The 16789-nt window shown below is 39.3% G+C and overlaps 1 protein-coding gene across 14 annotated transcripts in view; it reads right to left on the reverse strand.

Moving 5' to 3' along the window:
* The window catches only part of epb41 (erythrocyte membrane protein band 4.1), a 111448-nt gene that overhangs the window by 51870 nt on the left and 42789 nt on the right, over positions 1-16789 (reverse strand). For 12 of the 14 annotated variants that reach the window (XM_031896904.1, XM_018091519.2, XM_012957380.3 and 9 more), the window contains 3 exons: positions 9258-9708; positions 8611-8796; positions 1327-1431 (listed from right to left, as the gene is read on the reverse strand). In XM_031896904.1, coding sequence (XP_031752764.1) covers positions 1327-1431; positions 8611-8796; positions 9258-9708 — 742 coding nt within the window. Of the gene's footprint in view, positions 1-1326; positions 1432-8610; positions 8797-9257; positions 9709-10811; positions 10907-16789 lie in introns of those variants that run through there. The other 2 variants (XM_031896906.1, XM_018091524.2) reach the window with 2 other exon arrangements.

Consider the following 16789-nt stretch of genomic DNA (forward strand, 5'->3'; position numbering starts at 1 on the left):
TATATATAACTGTTAAAAGCAGTGTCTGCCTGTCGCTTCTATTTTCTGCCCTGGTGGCTCTAGCATTTGAAACAATGTAACACAAGGCAGCAGATTTTACAGACCTGACTTGCTGGAGGAGCCTGGCATTTGCAACATTGTTTAAAAAGGAACAATCAGGAATTCAGCAAATGTTGCTTTCTATAGCAATTACATTTACAAATAACGTTTAATAAATTGACATTGGAATGTTGCTTAGAATTATGTTTTCTTTTATTAGGCAAAAAGTTATTTTTGGGGGTGACATGTCCTTTAAGCTACCTTTCTAGTAAGTATGTAAATCTAAGAGTGTATTTGAAAAATAAAAAGCAAAACAAAAATAAAGCAAGAACCATTTGTTGTTCTGTCACTTCTATCATTGTTTATAATTTGGGTTAGGGCTCTGCCAGATAAGCATTTGAGCTGTTTGTGCCCCATTATTTTGGCAATAACCACATGTCCCGGGATTAGGGATGCACCAAATTCACAATTTTAGGATCCAGGCAAACCCTAAATCCTTTGCAAAAGATTCGGCCAAATACCGAACTGAATCTGAGGGGTCAAAGAGAACTGTGCCTTTTGTGCTTGGTGAAAAATTTTCAACTTCTGTGTTTATTTGTCAAAAAGTTATATGATTTTAAGGATTTGGTTCGGCCAAAGGCATAGATTCGGCCGAATCCTGCTAAAAAAAAAAAGGCTGAATCCTGAACCGAATCCTGGTTTCGGTGCATCCCTACCAGAGATGCAACCCCCAGTGATTATTTTTTCTGTAAGAAAAAATAGCTTAACAGGATGAAGATGCAAGCAGACACTAATAGTAACTGGAGCAAAACCTTGTTCAAACTGATTTTGTTCTACCCCTTCCAGAACAGTGATAAAGTAGCCAGTTCATAAGATCTCTTTCCACAGCATAATTTAATTATAAGTCTGGTGCACCTAGGGGTCCTTGTAATAAGAGTCTGCACAGAGATGCTGAGCAGAGCCATTCACATGGGGAGGGTGACACTGCTTGACAAGTGCATTCAACCTTTAGCAAACCCATCCTGTCTGGATTAATATGGTAGACAATACAGTTTGAAAGAGAGGAATTAAAGAGAGTTGCGTAATTAAGACCCACTATTTCTCATATAATGAATTGACAATGACACTGCTTTTCAGAGCAAAATATTTTGCTGCACCACAATTTATATAATGCTGAGTAGTCATTATATTGTGATCCAAAGTAAAAATAAACACAACCCCTTTACAATCAGGCCTTCATGGTTTTTGCAGTCTCATTATGGGCCAAAGATTATTTTTCTTTCTCACCTTGCAAGTTGGAGATTCCCACAATGCCAATCCAAAATAATCTTCCTCCAGAATATTAAGATGGCTGCATACTTTTTTAAATAAGTCCTGACCCTTTGCATGTTTCTGAAAAAAAAATCACAATGCTGTAGTATACAGACAAGAACATTTACAAGAATGGAGGGGGTGAGATGAGTGGGTTAGATATAAATGTGTGAGTGATATAAAGGTCAGCTGGGGTAAAATCCATCTTCTAAATATCTTTCAAATATGCAAACAAAACAGAAAAACATAATAAGGAAGTCAGCATTTTGCATCAGCAGGAATTCTATCCTATCAATGAGGAATACCACTCCATCCATGAACTGTTATAAGTATGTATTGTTATATAAACAGACATGAAAAATATTCCTATGTTTTGAAAGGTAATGTTCCAGATATTTTGCAAAACATATACAATTTGCATGATTTTTTTAGATCAAATATCAAAATAAGATCCGTTAAACCATTCAGGAACTCTGTAGAACAACAAATAAAACATTTTTTGTTTTAACTGTCCCATCAGACGAGATGGGGAATAACACTAGTATTAGTTTTTGGCTGGAATTCACTTTAAGGTAAATCCATTATAATAGCAAGTGGAAAACACTTAAACATTTACATCTCCCTAATGAAAATTTATTTTCTAACCAACCAAATGAACTTGGCTTTTCCATTTTTAAAACTCTACAGCAGAACACACATTACAAAGAATATCCCCATTTTCCTCTTGACTTCTTTTTGGCCAAATGAGGGAGATTCACCTCAAAGCTTGCCTTAACATCTCTAGCCATAATAAAAATCTTTTTATTTATTCTATAAATACAGCACACAGTGGGACTGGACTGTCTTCAAGTCAGAGTTAAATCTCCTGCAGTCCAATCACACACCTCTTTCAGAAATGTGCAGTTCTACTAGTCTCTGCAAAAGCCTTCTATTACAAGCGGTGAGGTTGAGCAGGCATTGCTGCACATCAGTAAACGGTGCTTATAGCCAGTCAAGTGGCTAACAAAGATTGCCCATCTAAAAGCCTCCGGCGATGTTCAAGAATGTATGTACCTTACAATAAAGCAAAACATTTCCATATAGGACAAGGCTCCCATAGTGGGGTGGGGGGGTAGGTGGGGCAGGAATGTTGTCCCAGGCCCAATCAAACTTTGATCCGAAGGGGGCCACAGTTAGACAAATTGCATAAATTACTTTAAAATTTACATTTAAGTTTATGCAATTTGCCTAACCTACATCAAAACATATATTAGCTCTTATGCAATTTACACACGTAGCCTATGTAGGAACTTACGAAACATACATATCAACCAATAACATTGCAGTTCTGCGTGATAAGGGAAGCAGGTGTGCAGTGGTTAAAATTAGGAGAAACTCCACTGAACTCCAACAAATTTAAATACTTGATGAAAATTCCACTGACCGGCTTATCAGCACACTGATTTATAGGGCCTACATGGGCAGCCCAGGTTCAATTCCAACCAAGATGCTATGTGCATGGAGTTTGTTTTATGATAGGTTGAATACATTTTCAACATTTATGTCCCATTATTTGTGCTAATGTTTAGTAAAAGGTGTATGAAGGTATGCATTGTCCCCTTAAAAGGATTTTTAAAAAGGAAAAAAAATTTCAATATCCATGTTTATGTGACAAAATCTAAACCAAGGATCCCCAACCAGTGGTACTTTAATGATTTAACTGGTACTTTACTGATTTAATTTTTAAATCCACAACCCTATGCCAAATACTAAAAGAAAACATCTGGCAGTTTCATTTGCCTAAAGGGTAGCAAGTGAAATTCAAGAAAATATTATGCCTAAATGGCTTGCAACCTTGCATTGAGTCTGTCTTTATTTTCAGTCATTCAGAAAATATAATTGAGGTGCATGTTAAGGCTGGAAGGCAGCAGCACTCCTGGGTTATAATACATAAAAAAATCATCCTCAAATAAATGGTTTCCACTCCGTGTATTGGGGTGGCTGAGTGCATTAGCAAATGGTTAGACAGCTGTTCTCAGATTTAAAAGGATTTGCAGCCTCCATGAGCCAAAACAAAAAGATTTCATTTGAACATTAGAAATGTTTACACCAGATCATCAGATACATCAGAACAGGAAGCTGTACTTCACTAGTTCAGACAGGAGGGTAAAGGAAGTCTGCAGTGAGAATGGCAAAATTAAGCCACGACCAGATGCCATCTACTGAAACCAAATCAGACCTGCTGTGTTTATTCTGAACCAAAATTAATTTCACTTTTGGAAAATGTTTAAAAAAAAAAAAAAAAAAAGTTAGATTTATCCAAGACAAGTAATGTCTGAAATAGGCTAACAGAACAAGCCTACACCTCAAAAAAAAAAGTCCTGCAACTGGTATGTATGAAAGTATTTTATCCATTAAAATCTGAAAAAAATCTACAACATACCCATTTTAAAAAGGGGTATTTTCTGCTGCTGAGAACATTCTATAACATTCATATAAACAAGGGAGACTGAAAGTTCGAAACTTATTATCCAACTATAAAGCAACTAGATTAGCACAAAGTATACAGCGGCATCATCCTTGTAGCTACCTTAGATGGCCCAATATTGAGGATGCAAGCATTTATCCCCTAGGACAGTGTTGTCCAACTTCTGTGGTACCGAGGGCCAGAACCTTTCTGGCCTACAAGGTGGAGGGCCAATAATGGAAGCCACTTGTGACCATTTCCCTTTTTAAACCACACCCACTTCAAACCACACCCATGTTATCACAAGAGCTTTTAAGACCATACCCACACTAACGATGGTACCGCAGCAAAATCTCAAATGGTTGGTGCTCACTGTAGGGTTATCACCCTTCATTCATTTGTGAAAGAATTATATTATGTCATAATAAGACACACACTTAAATTCATATGCCTCCCCTGTGGGTAGCACAGCAACCCCCAGAATATAATTATGCAACCTAATGACCATTTAATGACTATTTCCAAATGATAAAAAAAAAACTCCCAGAACAAACCCCTGCCAGATTCAACTCCCACAGGCAGCATAGGGCAGGCAGATTATGGCGCACACAAAGGCAGCATAAGGCAGGCAGAGTATGGCACACACAGGCAGCATAGGGCAGGCAGAGTATGGCACACACAGGCAGCATAGAGCAGGCATAGGGAAGGCTAAGTATGGCACGCACAGGCAGCATAAGGCAGGAGAAGTATGGCACGCACAGGCAGCATAAGGCAGGAGAAGTATGGCACGCACAGGCAGCATAAGGCAGGAGAAGTATGGCACGCACAGGCAGCATAAGGCACGCACAGGCAGCATAGGGCACGCACAGGCAGCATAGGGCACGCACAGGCAGCATAGGGCACGCACAGGCAGCATAGGGCACGCACAGGCAGCATAGGGCACGCACAGGCAGCATAGGGCACGCACAGGCAGCATAGGGCACGCACAGGCAGCATAGGGCACGCACAGGCAGCATAGGGCACGCACAGGCAGAGTATAGCACATACAGGCAGCATAGGGCAGGCAGAGTATGGCACACACAGGCGTATAGGACAAACCTTGTCATTAAATTCCATCTCAGCCTATGGGCATCTGTGAAGCAAAATTACACCTCACATAGCTATTTTTGTATAATCTATTAACCCCTCGTGGGATAAAATCATTACCAGAAACATGGTAAAAAAATATAGCTATACATTTGTAAACTTTCTCCCAACATAGGGGTTAAAGAAACTGTTTACAAAGTAATATACCGCTGGAATCTTACTCCTACTTTTAAACATATTATAGACCCTAATATCCCTCCTACTTGCTTCAGAGGACGCCCTGATAGAGGTGACAACTTACATGCATGGTGGCACTGCCCTATTGTTTCCGCTCTCTGGTCCGAAGTGTCCCAATTCATTTCCGAGCTTCTATCTACACCTATTTAACTTACCGTAGAATTTGCATTACTGCTATCTCCTTAACACGCCCTACCTTCAGAAAACCACATACTGATTTCACAAATACTAGCAGCTACTTGCTGGGTTATAGCTCTGCATTGGTTAACCTTCTCCTTAACTTTCCATAACAAAGGTTAAAGGAAAGGGAAAGGCTAATAAAGAGTTAATCTCAAGCTGCAGGCATACCTTCAGTTGTCTCAATAGTGCTCTTAAGTCTCCCCATATTTCACCTGTCCAGATGATCGGAAGCCAAACAGGAAGAAAAAATGCAGAGCTGTGTAAAGAAAGTTCCCATAATGCCTCACTCCTGTACATGCTCAGTTTGTAAGACTATGGGGCTGATTTACTAATCCACGAATCCGAATGGGAAAAAATCGGATTGGAAACTAACACTTTGCGACTTTTTTGTATTTTTTTGCGATTTTTTCCGTTGCCGTCGCAACTTTTTTGTGAATTGTCATGACTTTTTCGTAGCCGTTACGACTTGCGAGAATTGTCACGACTTTTTCGTAGCCGTTACGCCTTGCGAGAATTGTCGCGACTTTTTCGTAGCCGTTACGACTTGCGCAAATTTTCGCGACTTTTTCGTAGCCGTTACGACTTGCGCAAATTGTCGCAACTTTTTCGTAGCCGTTACGACTTGCGAGAATTGTCGCGACTTTTTCGTATTGAGCGCTAGTAAACGGTGGGCAAACCTTTCCGATTTTTTCGCGACAGCTACGAAAAAGTCGTGACAATTCGCGCAAGTCGTAACAGCTACGAAAAAGTCTCGACAATTCATGAAAAAGTCGACGGCGACGAAAAAAACGCAAAATACTGATCATTACGAAAAAACACATTCGGGCGCTTTTCGGACGTTCGTGGATTAGTAAATCAGCCCCTATGAGTCAGCTTCCTGCTGATTGGCTCAGATCCACATTCCTAAGGGGGAGAGTGAGTTCTTAGCATTCTTGAGGGGGGGGGGGAGAGAGGAGAGAGCTGCATGTCTCTGGAAGAGGAGAACAACAAATCTTTTGAAAGAGAACTCAGTGCATTTCTGTGAGTGCTTTTGGCAGTATTTACATTAAAGCTTACTTAGTTTTTATCTTTATTTCTTCTTTAAAGAAAGACTTAAATGTATTCTATTCATTCTACATTCATTCAAATTCATGGCTTTCCCTAATCTTTTGACTGAGAGCTGAAAATCCAGCTGGGCAAGGACAGCATCATGATGTAGATGAATTCTGCCCCAAACAGATAAAATGTGACCGAATCACTGACATCGGGACCAACTGGTCAATAAAGTGAAGTCAATTAATCTAAAACAACCTTCAGGATTAGGTTCAGGTCTGAATTTAATTAAATACAATAATATGTTCATCCAATGGGAATATTTAGTGGGAAATGTAAAATTGTTTTTCATTGCTGTTTTCCCTCTTCGCTATTATGTAGGTTTGGCTGGCTCAGATTGCGGTATTAGCCTTGGCTAACTGGCTGCCCGCGGGCCGCATGGCCCCCCACCTGTCTGGCTGCTTTGATGGTTTACCTTTGTGGAAGCTTTAAATACTGAGATTACTGAGATTGCCCCCTGCATGGTTCACACCTCATATTCAGGCTGTAATCCCCCTGTATTGTTTAAATTTGTAATATCCTGTACTGTTCACACTTTTTAATCTCTGCATTGTTCATCCCCTACATTGTTCACACCTCAGGCTGAGGCTGTAATTACCCATATTTTTCACCTGTTCACACCTCAGACTGTAGAGGCAGTGCCAGCATTTTTGTCAGTGTATGCTGTCTGTATGTGCCATACTCTGCCTGCCCTATGCTGACTGTGTGTGCCCTATGCTGACTGTGTGTGCCATAGTCTTAAAAGCTCTTGTGATAACATGGGTGGTTTTAAGTGGGTTTTAAGTGGGTGCAGTTAAAAAAGGGGGTGAGTGGTCAAACTGGTTTCCATTATCGGCCCTCTACTGTGTTGGCCAGAAAAATTCCAGCCCTCAGAAGTTGGACAGCGCTGATCTACCTCATAAGGACCAAACATAAAACAGTTCAATTTCCTTCCTTCCTTACCTTACCCCTAAGGTAGTCAGACTGTAATGGAGATTAACACATTACAGGGATTAGAGGTGATAAAGAACACTTTATTTGGAGGCTGACATTTCAGCCTACACAAAGGCCTCTGAGGATCTCCATTACATTCTATATATGTATGTGTGTGTGTATAATAAATTATATTATATATATATATATATATATATATATATATATATATATATATATATATATATATATATATATATATATAGCCAGGAAGCTGCACACCACAAAACTTGGATACTACCTGGGTGCCAGTGCAGTAAATTGGACATAAAAACACATAGGGTGACGGCACTCACAGGAATTTTACGCAGGAGTCAAAGTTTTTGAGAGAAATAAAGTGAAGATTTATTGGTCTGACGTTTCAGTTCCCACTGGAACTTTCTTCAGGGACATGAACACCAAAGTGAGGATCACACATTTTTAAGCCCTAAAAGGCGCCAAAATTGTTGCTAAGCAACCATAGACAAACAAATAAACATGGAGAGAAAGTACCCAAAGTAAATATTTGAGTTATATATGTGGTACTACCGTGCGTAAAAATAAACCAGTGTGTTACAAGGATAGAAATTACATAAAAAATTACATAAAAATGTACTGACATGGCCGGGTGGCGATACGTGCCCCACATGTAGTGTTTACTCATACTGACCTCAACGGTAATAAAATTACTTTTATTGTTCCATAAAACTAGGTCGACGTTTCTGTCTCCTATATATATATATATTGTGCTGGTGATGCAATATCTGCTGTGAACTATTTGTTGACCAAACAAACCAAAATATATTCATAAAAATATAAAAGCTAAATTTTTAATATGAAAAAACACAGCTTAATTTGTGTAAAAATTAAATAGAAATTATTATAAATGAGCATATTTGTGATAACAATAACCCTGTTAGTTAATCACAAAAAATAAAACCAAAAGTCTAACAATACTTCAAGCTCATAAAACTGGGCACACGCAGCAAAAAAGTAAATGGGCTTGTTGGCCATTTTGGTCACACATGCACTGGGCAAACTGGCTGACGCCAGGAAGAAACATCTCTAGGCTATCCAGCCATTACCACCCTCAACTGTCCTATCACTCTTATAAGAATTCCATGGAGCCTGGTCAGTGTAATGGGGGCTTTAAAAGACCTTTCTGCAGCAGGAAAGAAAGGTGGGCATTGCCTTGTAATAATCAGAATTCTGCAGGGTTTAGTGGTCCTTTAAGTGTTTTTTTAAAATTTAAAAAAAAAAAGTTTTACCTCCAAGTCACACTCATAAACAGTGTCATCGAGAAGTGTGACTTTGCAGTGCATGTTGGTAGAACGCCTAACTACTTTCTGTGAGGCCTTTGACTCTCCTTCAGGTTTTTTTATCTGCTCCTTTCCTTCCACGTCCTCACAATCTGCTTCTGGGTCTTGGTCTTCTTTTTGTTCCTCTTGAGCTGGCTAGAAAGAAATAATTGCACTCACAATCAAATTACTGCTTAACTGGCATTTCCCTTCGCCAAAGACAATGCTTGAGAAAAACGTATGGGTACAGTGTCCTGTAAAAAATAATATTTTCCTTTCACCATCCTAGAGACTCTGCCTCACAATCCTCTGTATCAGTTCCCCTAGCCATTATATTGTGATCCAATTCCCTAATAAGAAACCATAAGAAGCATGGTCTTGCAGCCCAAGAGGGCTTGTCAAATGTGATCTGTAATGTAACTAGAGCAAGGGAGCCACAACAGAATTGTTTGTGGCAGTACCCTACACACATGATACAAATAATGCCAAAATAACTACCCCTACCATGTAAAGTTTATATTCTGTAGTAAAATCAATTTATGTTATTGCAGCTCATAGTAAAGCTATATCTAGTAATCATGCATGTTTTGCTTTCAAGTAGAAGGATATCTTCTCACCTGGGTTTCTGCACTACTTAAGGAATGAAGGTCTAGTGAAGGGTCAGTTCGTAGTTCAGGCTCTGGAGCTGCAATAGGGGCCTTCAGAAAAACATCATCCTCTAGCTGCTCTCCCAAACCCTCATCAACATCCTTCTGGTCTTGTCCCTTTTCCTCCAACAGTTCAACCTCCTTTTCATCAGAAGACACCTGGGACTTGGGTTTCTTCAGGAAAGAGGAAAAAAGGCGAGAGAGGCCCTTTCCTTCTGAATGTCGATCCTTGATCTTGCGCGTGCTTGGAGAGGTGGTGGAAGGTGAATCTTGTGACTGTTCGGTCTCTGGATCCTTATCACAACTGCTACCAACTGGTTGAGTTGTACAACCTTCTACCTCCTCCTCTGCTTCTTGCTTTTGGTCCTGAGGAGGACTTTCTGCCTCAGCCAATAATCCCTTCTCTGTTGTCATTGTTACCCTGTAGCAGATAGAAATATTTTACACATTAAGGGGTAAATCAACAAATAACACTGAGCACAACAACTTTAAAATTTAACATCTTTTTTTACCCTACTCTCTCCAAAGATAAGTAATGCTTTAATAATTTATCAAATAATATTCATTATTATTTTCATTCTTTGTGAAGCACAAACATATTAAATAGCACCTTACAGAGATTATTCATAATTCAAATAAATGATGCACTGAATCCACTTTTTGGATTTGCCACATTCCCATGTTACATGATTTCAAAGGTTCGGATCAGCTGTATCCCATTGGAAAGCTTTATCCCGTCTCAGATTTAGCCAATTTCCAAATCTAATAGGATTTGGTGCATATCTAATTCAAATGAGTTCCTGTTCCACGGTTAATTATTAGTTAATAATATACAGCCCCAACCATGCGCACACAAGGATTTCATAGCAACCAGTTACCTTGCCTTCTTTTATTTGGTCTGTGGGTGAAACCTGGAGTACCCAGATAAAACACATGCAACTCACCTGATGCCCTAACTGCCTTCTAGGAATACTGAAGCTACAAGACCAATTTTCTCCTTGCCCCCATTTGACATTACTTTTTGCATAAATGAGCTGCTCCTCAAATATCCATTAACTGCAAACATTTTCTTGCTTTACATTAAGAATTTGTGAATTTTAGCATAACACACTTATGCAGTGTTTTTTCAGTCACCAAATATAAAACACCTGACTTCAATAGATGGCTACAAAGTACAAGGATCCTATAGAAAAAAAATAAGTATGCCTGATATCTAGAAAAGTACTACATGAATCCATACCACTCCACCATGGTTCCCCATTAAGTGCAAAGGCTGGGCAATACATCTTAACATGGAGAAACAGACAAAGCTAGTATCTACATCATAGAAAAATTGTTCTCATACAGTTTAGTTCATTTTCAAACACTGGGTCTGAACAGTATGTCATTCCTTAGTATAATTCAGGCATACAAATAGAAAAAAGTCTGGTCTGTTGTTTCCAATGTCCCCCACTTTAAGACAAGCCATGAACATGTGAATCGGCAAAAAGGCATCTCCATTAATCAATATAATAGTTATCCTACCTGTCTGCATCAAAATCTCTTAATCCATATTCCCTATTGCAGAATCATGCTTTTAGATGGTCTATTATTTATATTTGAGCACAGAGAACAGTCCTTCACATTGCTATAGCTTGGCAAAATGAAATGAAAATGCAAACAAACATGCAAGATAATTATGATTTTCTTCTAAGGAAAAAAACAGTTCTGAGGAAATCTCTTACTCTTCCTGTCAAGAGACACTTGTTTACTTTAACTAACTGCAAAAGAGGAAATATATATAACCCCACCCATTAATGTAGCTGAGCAATGCAGAGCTATATGTCAAGACACCCTATTGCTTAGATATTCACTAAATCTACACCACATTTTTAAAAAAAAAAAAAAAAGGTACATGTATAGGACCTGTTATCCAGAATGCTTGGGACCTGGGGTTTTCCGGATAAGGGGTCTTTCCATAATTTGGATCTCCTACCTTAAGTCTACTAAAAAATTATTTAAACAGTAATTAAATCCAACAGGATTGCTTTGGCTCCAATAAGGATTAATTATATCTTAGTTGGGATCAAGTACAAGGTACTGTTAAAAATATGAATTTTTTTATTAAAATGGAGTCTATGGGAGATGACCTTTCCGTAATTCACAACTTTCTGGATAATGGGTTTCCTGTTAAGGGGTCTGATATCTGTACAAACTGTGCTTAACGGTCTAAATGTCACTGAAGGTAACAAGTACCCATTGCATGCTTTACTCAAATTTTTGACCAAAGAAACAAAGTACATCAACAGCTGAGTACATATGAACAATCCCATCTTCAAAATCAACAGATATCCCAAATAACCTATTAGTTATCCTTGACCATACCTCAATCACAGTGTGGCGAGATATAATTGCACACAGGTCTCAGTTTTTGTTTTCCATGATACTGGAAAGACTGCTTCATTGATGGTGACACACACACACACACATACAGTGGTGTGAAAATCTATTTGCCCCCTTCCTGATTTCTTATTCTTTTGCATGTTTGTCACACAAAATGTTTCTGCTCATCAAAAACCGTTAACTATTAGTCAAAGATAACATAATTGAACACAAAATGCAGTTTTTAAATGAAGGTTTACGTTATTAAGGGAGAAAAAAAACTCCAAATCTACATGGCCCTGTGTGAAAAAGTGATTGCCCCCCTTGTTAAAAAATAACTTAACTGTGGTTTATCACACCTGAGTTCAATTTCTGTAGTCACCCCCAGGCCTGATTACTGCCACACCTGTTTCAATCAAGAAATCACTTAAATAGGAGCTACCTGACACAGAGAAGTAGACCAAAAGCACCTCAAAAGCTAAACATCATGCCAAGATCCAAAGAAATTCAGGAACAAACTAGAAAGGGAAGTTTGAGAACAAACTTCATGTTGGGTTGAAAAACATGAAGTCACTGAATGGGCTCTTCCCACTTTCTCTAACCTTGGGCCACATTTATACAGTAAAAACCACTGTGCAAAGTTTGGGGACCCTGGTTTTAACCCTTTCCCTGCCAAGACCGTAGGTACTACGTCGTTTTAAAAAAAGCAGTTGCCTGCCAACGCCGTAGTACCTACGGTCTTCCTGCATGAGCGCTTCTCTCTGCACCGGCGGCAGAAGCCGCCGGTGCAGAGAGACAGATGTGCCCCCAACCCCTTCGGCAACGAGCCGAGGGGGTTGGGGGGGATGGTCCTGCGATGCGATTGTCGCAGGACCATCCTACAAGCAGCAGATGCGATCGCATCGCATCTGCTGCTTGTACAGCTTCCTGCTTCCCCCCCCCAGAGCCGCCTCCCACCTACTTCCTCGGCGACTGCAGGAAGGAGAAGCAGGGAACCGATCTGACCTTCAGACAGGTAAGTGTGACTTTATTTTTTGTTATACACACTTTTACACACACTTACACACATTTATATACATTTATATACATTTATACACACATACAACACAATTTAGCACAGGGTTTTTTTGTTGTTTTTTTTTCCACTTTGCACACTCATATACACTCATATACACTTATATACACTCATATACACTCATATACACACTGTCACACAACTTTTAAAAACTGTTTATTTTGACAGCGTGACTATTGGATCAGATATTCTGACCACTAATTATGCTGTCGTGTGACTTTATTTTGTTGTTTCATTGATTTGCACATTTTTATCCCTATATTAGTGTTCCTGATCTGTTTTAGCGTAGCTTTGCCATGTGTAACTTTGGTGTACAAAAATAACTTTACCTATTTTGAATTCATCAGAATGTGTACTTTCCAAAAATATATGGTTTTCTGGGGGTCCCTGTGTAGTTTGGGGGTCTTACTGCATATAATAGGCCGTCAGGGGGCTCTGTGTGCAAAAGCTGTGCTGGCAGGCGAGAAATCCTTATGCGCTATTTTCATTTTGGGGTCAGTACATACCGCAGACTTTGGTATATCTATGCATATTGGGCATCAGACTGTTCAGTAGGCCTCTGGTGTTCCTATTTGGGGTGATTTGCCATTGTATGCAAGAAATTGTGTGAGATAAATGCGGCAAACTGCAACATTTTTATGCGATTTTCTCAAATGTCATAAAAACCACTAACTTTAGGAAAGCTTTGCAGATGGGTACTTTGGTGTAGAAAGGACTCTTTACCCTTGTTGGATTTGTCAGAATGTGTACTTTCTAAAAATATATGGTTTTCTGGGGGTCCCTGTGTAGTTTGGGGGTCTTACTGCATATAATAGGCTGTCAGGGGGCTCTGTGTGCAAAAGCTGAGCTGGCAGGCGAGAAATCCTTATGCGCTATTTTCATTTTGGGGTCAGTACATACCGCAGACTTTGGTATATCTATGCATATTGGGCATCAATCTGTTCAGTAGGCCTCTGGTGTTCCTATTTGGGGTGAGTTGCCTTTGTACGCAAGAAATTGTGTGAGATAAATACGGCAAACTGCAACATTTTTATGCGATTTTCTCAAATGTCATAAAAACCACTAACTTTAGGAAAGCTTTGCAGATGGGTACTTTGGTGTAGAAAGGACTCTTTACCCTTGTTGGATTTGTCAGAATGTGTACTTTCTAAAAATATATGGTTTTCTGGGGGTCCCTGTGTAGTTTGGGGGTCTTACTGCATATAATAGGCTGTCAGGGGGCTCTGTGTGCAAAAGCTGAGCTGGCAGGCGAGAAATCCTTATGCGCTATTTTCATTTTGGGGTCAGTACATACCGCAGACTTTGGTATATCTATGCATATTGGGCATCAATCTGTTCAGTAGGCCTCTGGTGTTCCTATTTGGGGTGATTTGCCTTTGAACGCAAGAAATTGTGTGAGATAAATGCGGCAAACTGCAACATTTTTATGCGATTTTCTCAAATGTCATAAAAACCACTAACTTTAGGAAAGCTTTGCAGATGGGTACTTTGGTGTAGAAAGGACTCTTTACCCTTGTTGGATTTGTCAGAATGTGTACTTTCCAAAAATATATGGTTTTCTGGGGTCCCTGTGTAGTTTGGCGGTCTTACGGCATATAATAGGCTGTCAGGGGGCTCTGTGTGCAAAAGATGAGCTGGCAGGCGAGAAATCCTTATGCGCTATTTTCATTTTGGGGTCAGTACATACCGCAGACTTTGGTATATCTATGCATATTGGGCATCAAACTGTACAGTAGGCCTCTGGTGTTCCTATTTGGGGTGTGTTGCCTTTGTACGCAAGGAATTGTGTGAGATAAATGCGGCAAACGGCAACATTTTTATGCGATTTTCTCAAATGTCATAAAAACCACTAACTTTAGGAAAGCTTTGCAGATTGGTACTTTGGTGTAGAAAGGACTCTTTACCCTTGTTGGATTTGTCAGAATGTGTACTTTCGAAAAATATATGGTTTTCTGGGGGTCTCTGTATAGTTAGGGGGGTTACGGTACATAATACGCTGTCAGGGGGCTCTGTGTGCAAAAGCTAAGTTGGCGAGAAATCCATATGCGCTATTTTCATTTTGGGTTCGGTACACACCACAGACTTTGGTATATCTATGCATATTGGGCATCAAACTGTTCAGTAGGCCTCTTGTGTTCCTATTTGGGGTGATTTGCCATTGTATGCAAGAAATTCTGTGAGATAAATGCGGCAAACTGCAATATTTTATGTGATTTTCTGAAATGTCATAAAAACCGCTAGCTTTAGGAAAGCTTTGCGGCTTGGTACTTTGGAGTAGAAAGACATGGGTACCCATTTTAGATTCGGGGGAATGTGTACTTTCCAAAAATATATGGCTTTCTGGGGTGAATGTACTTTTTACTAGCTTTATCCCACATGTAATGATGTAAATGTTGATTTTGCCGAAGCTGAAATGACAGAAATGACAGTACATATGGGTATATGTTCACATTCGGGCCCCTACATGCCACATACTTAGGTAAACCTATACATATTGGGCATCAAACTGTTCAGTAGACCTCTGGGGTTCATATTTAGGGTGTTTTGTCTTGGTACCTAATGACCTGTAGAAAATAAGATGCTGCATAATTGAAGTTTTGAGGTGATTTTTGGAAATGCCATAAAAATCGTCAAACTTAGGAAAGCTTTATGGCTTGGTACTGTGGAGTAGAAAGACATGGGTACCCATTTTAGATTCGGGAGAATGTGTACTTTCCAAAAATATATGGCTTTCTGGGGTGAATGTACTTTTTACTAGCATTATCCCACATGTAATGATGTAAATGTTGATTTTGCAGAAGCTGAAATGACAGAAATGACAGTACATATGGGTGTATGTTCACATTGGGGCCCCTACATGCCACATACTTAGCTAAACCTATACATATTGGGCATCAAACTGTTCAGTTGACCCCTGGCATTCATATTTAGGGTGTTTTATTTGGTTACTTTATGACCTTTAGGAGTTAAGATACTATAGACTGGAAGCTTTGAAGCGATTTTAAAAAAAATTCACAAATTTTGATAAAAACCAATAACTTTAGGAAAGCATTACGACTTGATAGTTTGGAGTAGACAGACAGTTGTGCCTATTCTGGATTCCCCAGAATCTCTTCTTTCTAAAAATGTAAAATTTTCTGGGATAAACTTTCTGTTAGCGGAATTTTTGGCCTTAAAATCTAAAGTATGCAGCTTTCTGGAGCAGTGCTTTGGAAATTTGGTAGTGTACTGCTGGGAGTTTTTGACCTATACATGTGAGAAATCTCCATAAAACTATATATATTTGGTATTGGCACATTCAGGAGACATGGGACTTTCAAAATCAGGTGTATTTTCATGCATAAAATAATTTTTGTTTCTGGTATGTGTGTTTATATTATGGAAAATATAATTTTTTTTCATTTTTTAGACATTTAGAAGCCTATATCTTGTTACAAAATTGGAATTACACAAAAATTCTACCATATTTTAAAAGCTTAGGTTGTCCTGAAAAAAACAATATATTGTTTTCCTGGGTAAACTAAAAGTTCCCCCAAGGAAAGGCCCCTAAAGCGAAACAGTGCAAAATGTTCAAAAACTGTCTGGCAGTAGAAGTTCCGCTTTGTTCAAAACGGCTGGCAGTGAAAGGGTTAATAGTGTCTGAATGGCAGCAACTTAAATTTCCTCACTGAAAGTCAACGACATCTGATTGGCGGTTGGTGGCTCCACCCCCTTTTTCTAACCTGGAACTGCAGTTACCCAGTGACTAACTCTGCGAAGTTTAGGGGCCCTAGGATTAATAGTTAAAGAACGGCAGCAATTATAATTTAAACCAATAAAAGTCAATAGGCGAATTGTGATTGGTGGTTAGTGGCTCCGCCCACTTTTTCTAACCTTGCGTCGAAGTCACCCAGTGACAAACAGTGAGCACCCTGGCATAAATAGTTTGAGAATGACAGCATTTTAAATTTAAACCAATAAAATTCAATGGATGAAATCTGATTGGCTGTTAGTGGCCCAACCTACTTTTCCTATTTTTGAACTGCAGTCCCCCAGTGACCAACTTTGCAAATTTTGGGGACTCAGG

Source organism: Xenopus tropicalis, chromosome 2, assembly GCF_000004195.4.
Source record: "Xenopus tropicalis strain Nigerian chromosome 2, UCB_Xtro_10.0, whole genome shotgun sequence".
Taxonomy (NCBI): Eukaryota; Metazoa; Chordata; class Amphibia; order Anura; family Pipidae; genus Xenopus; species Xenopus tropicalis.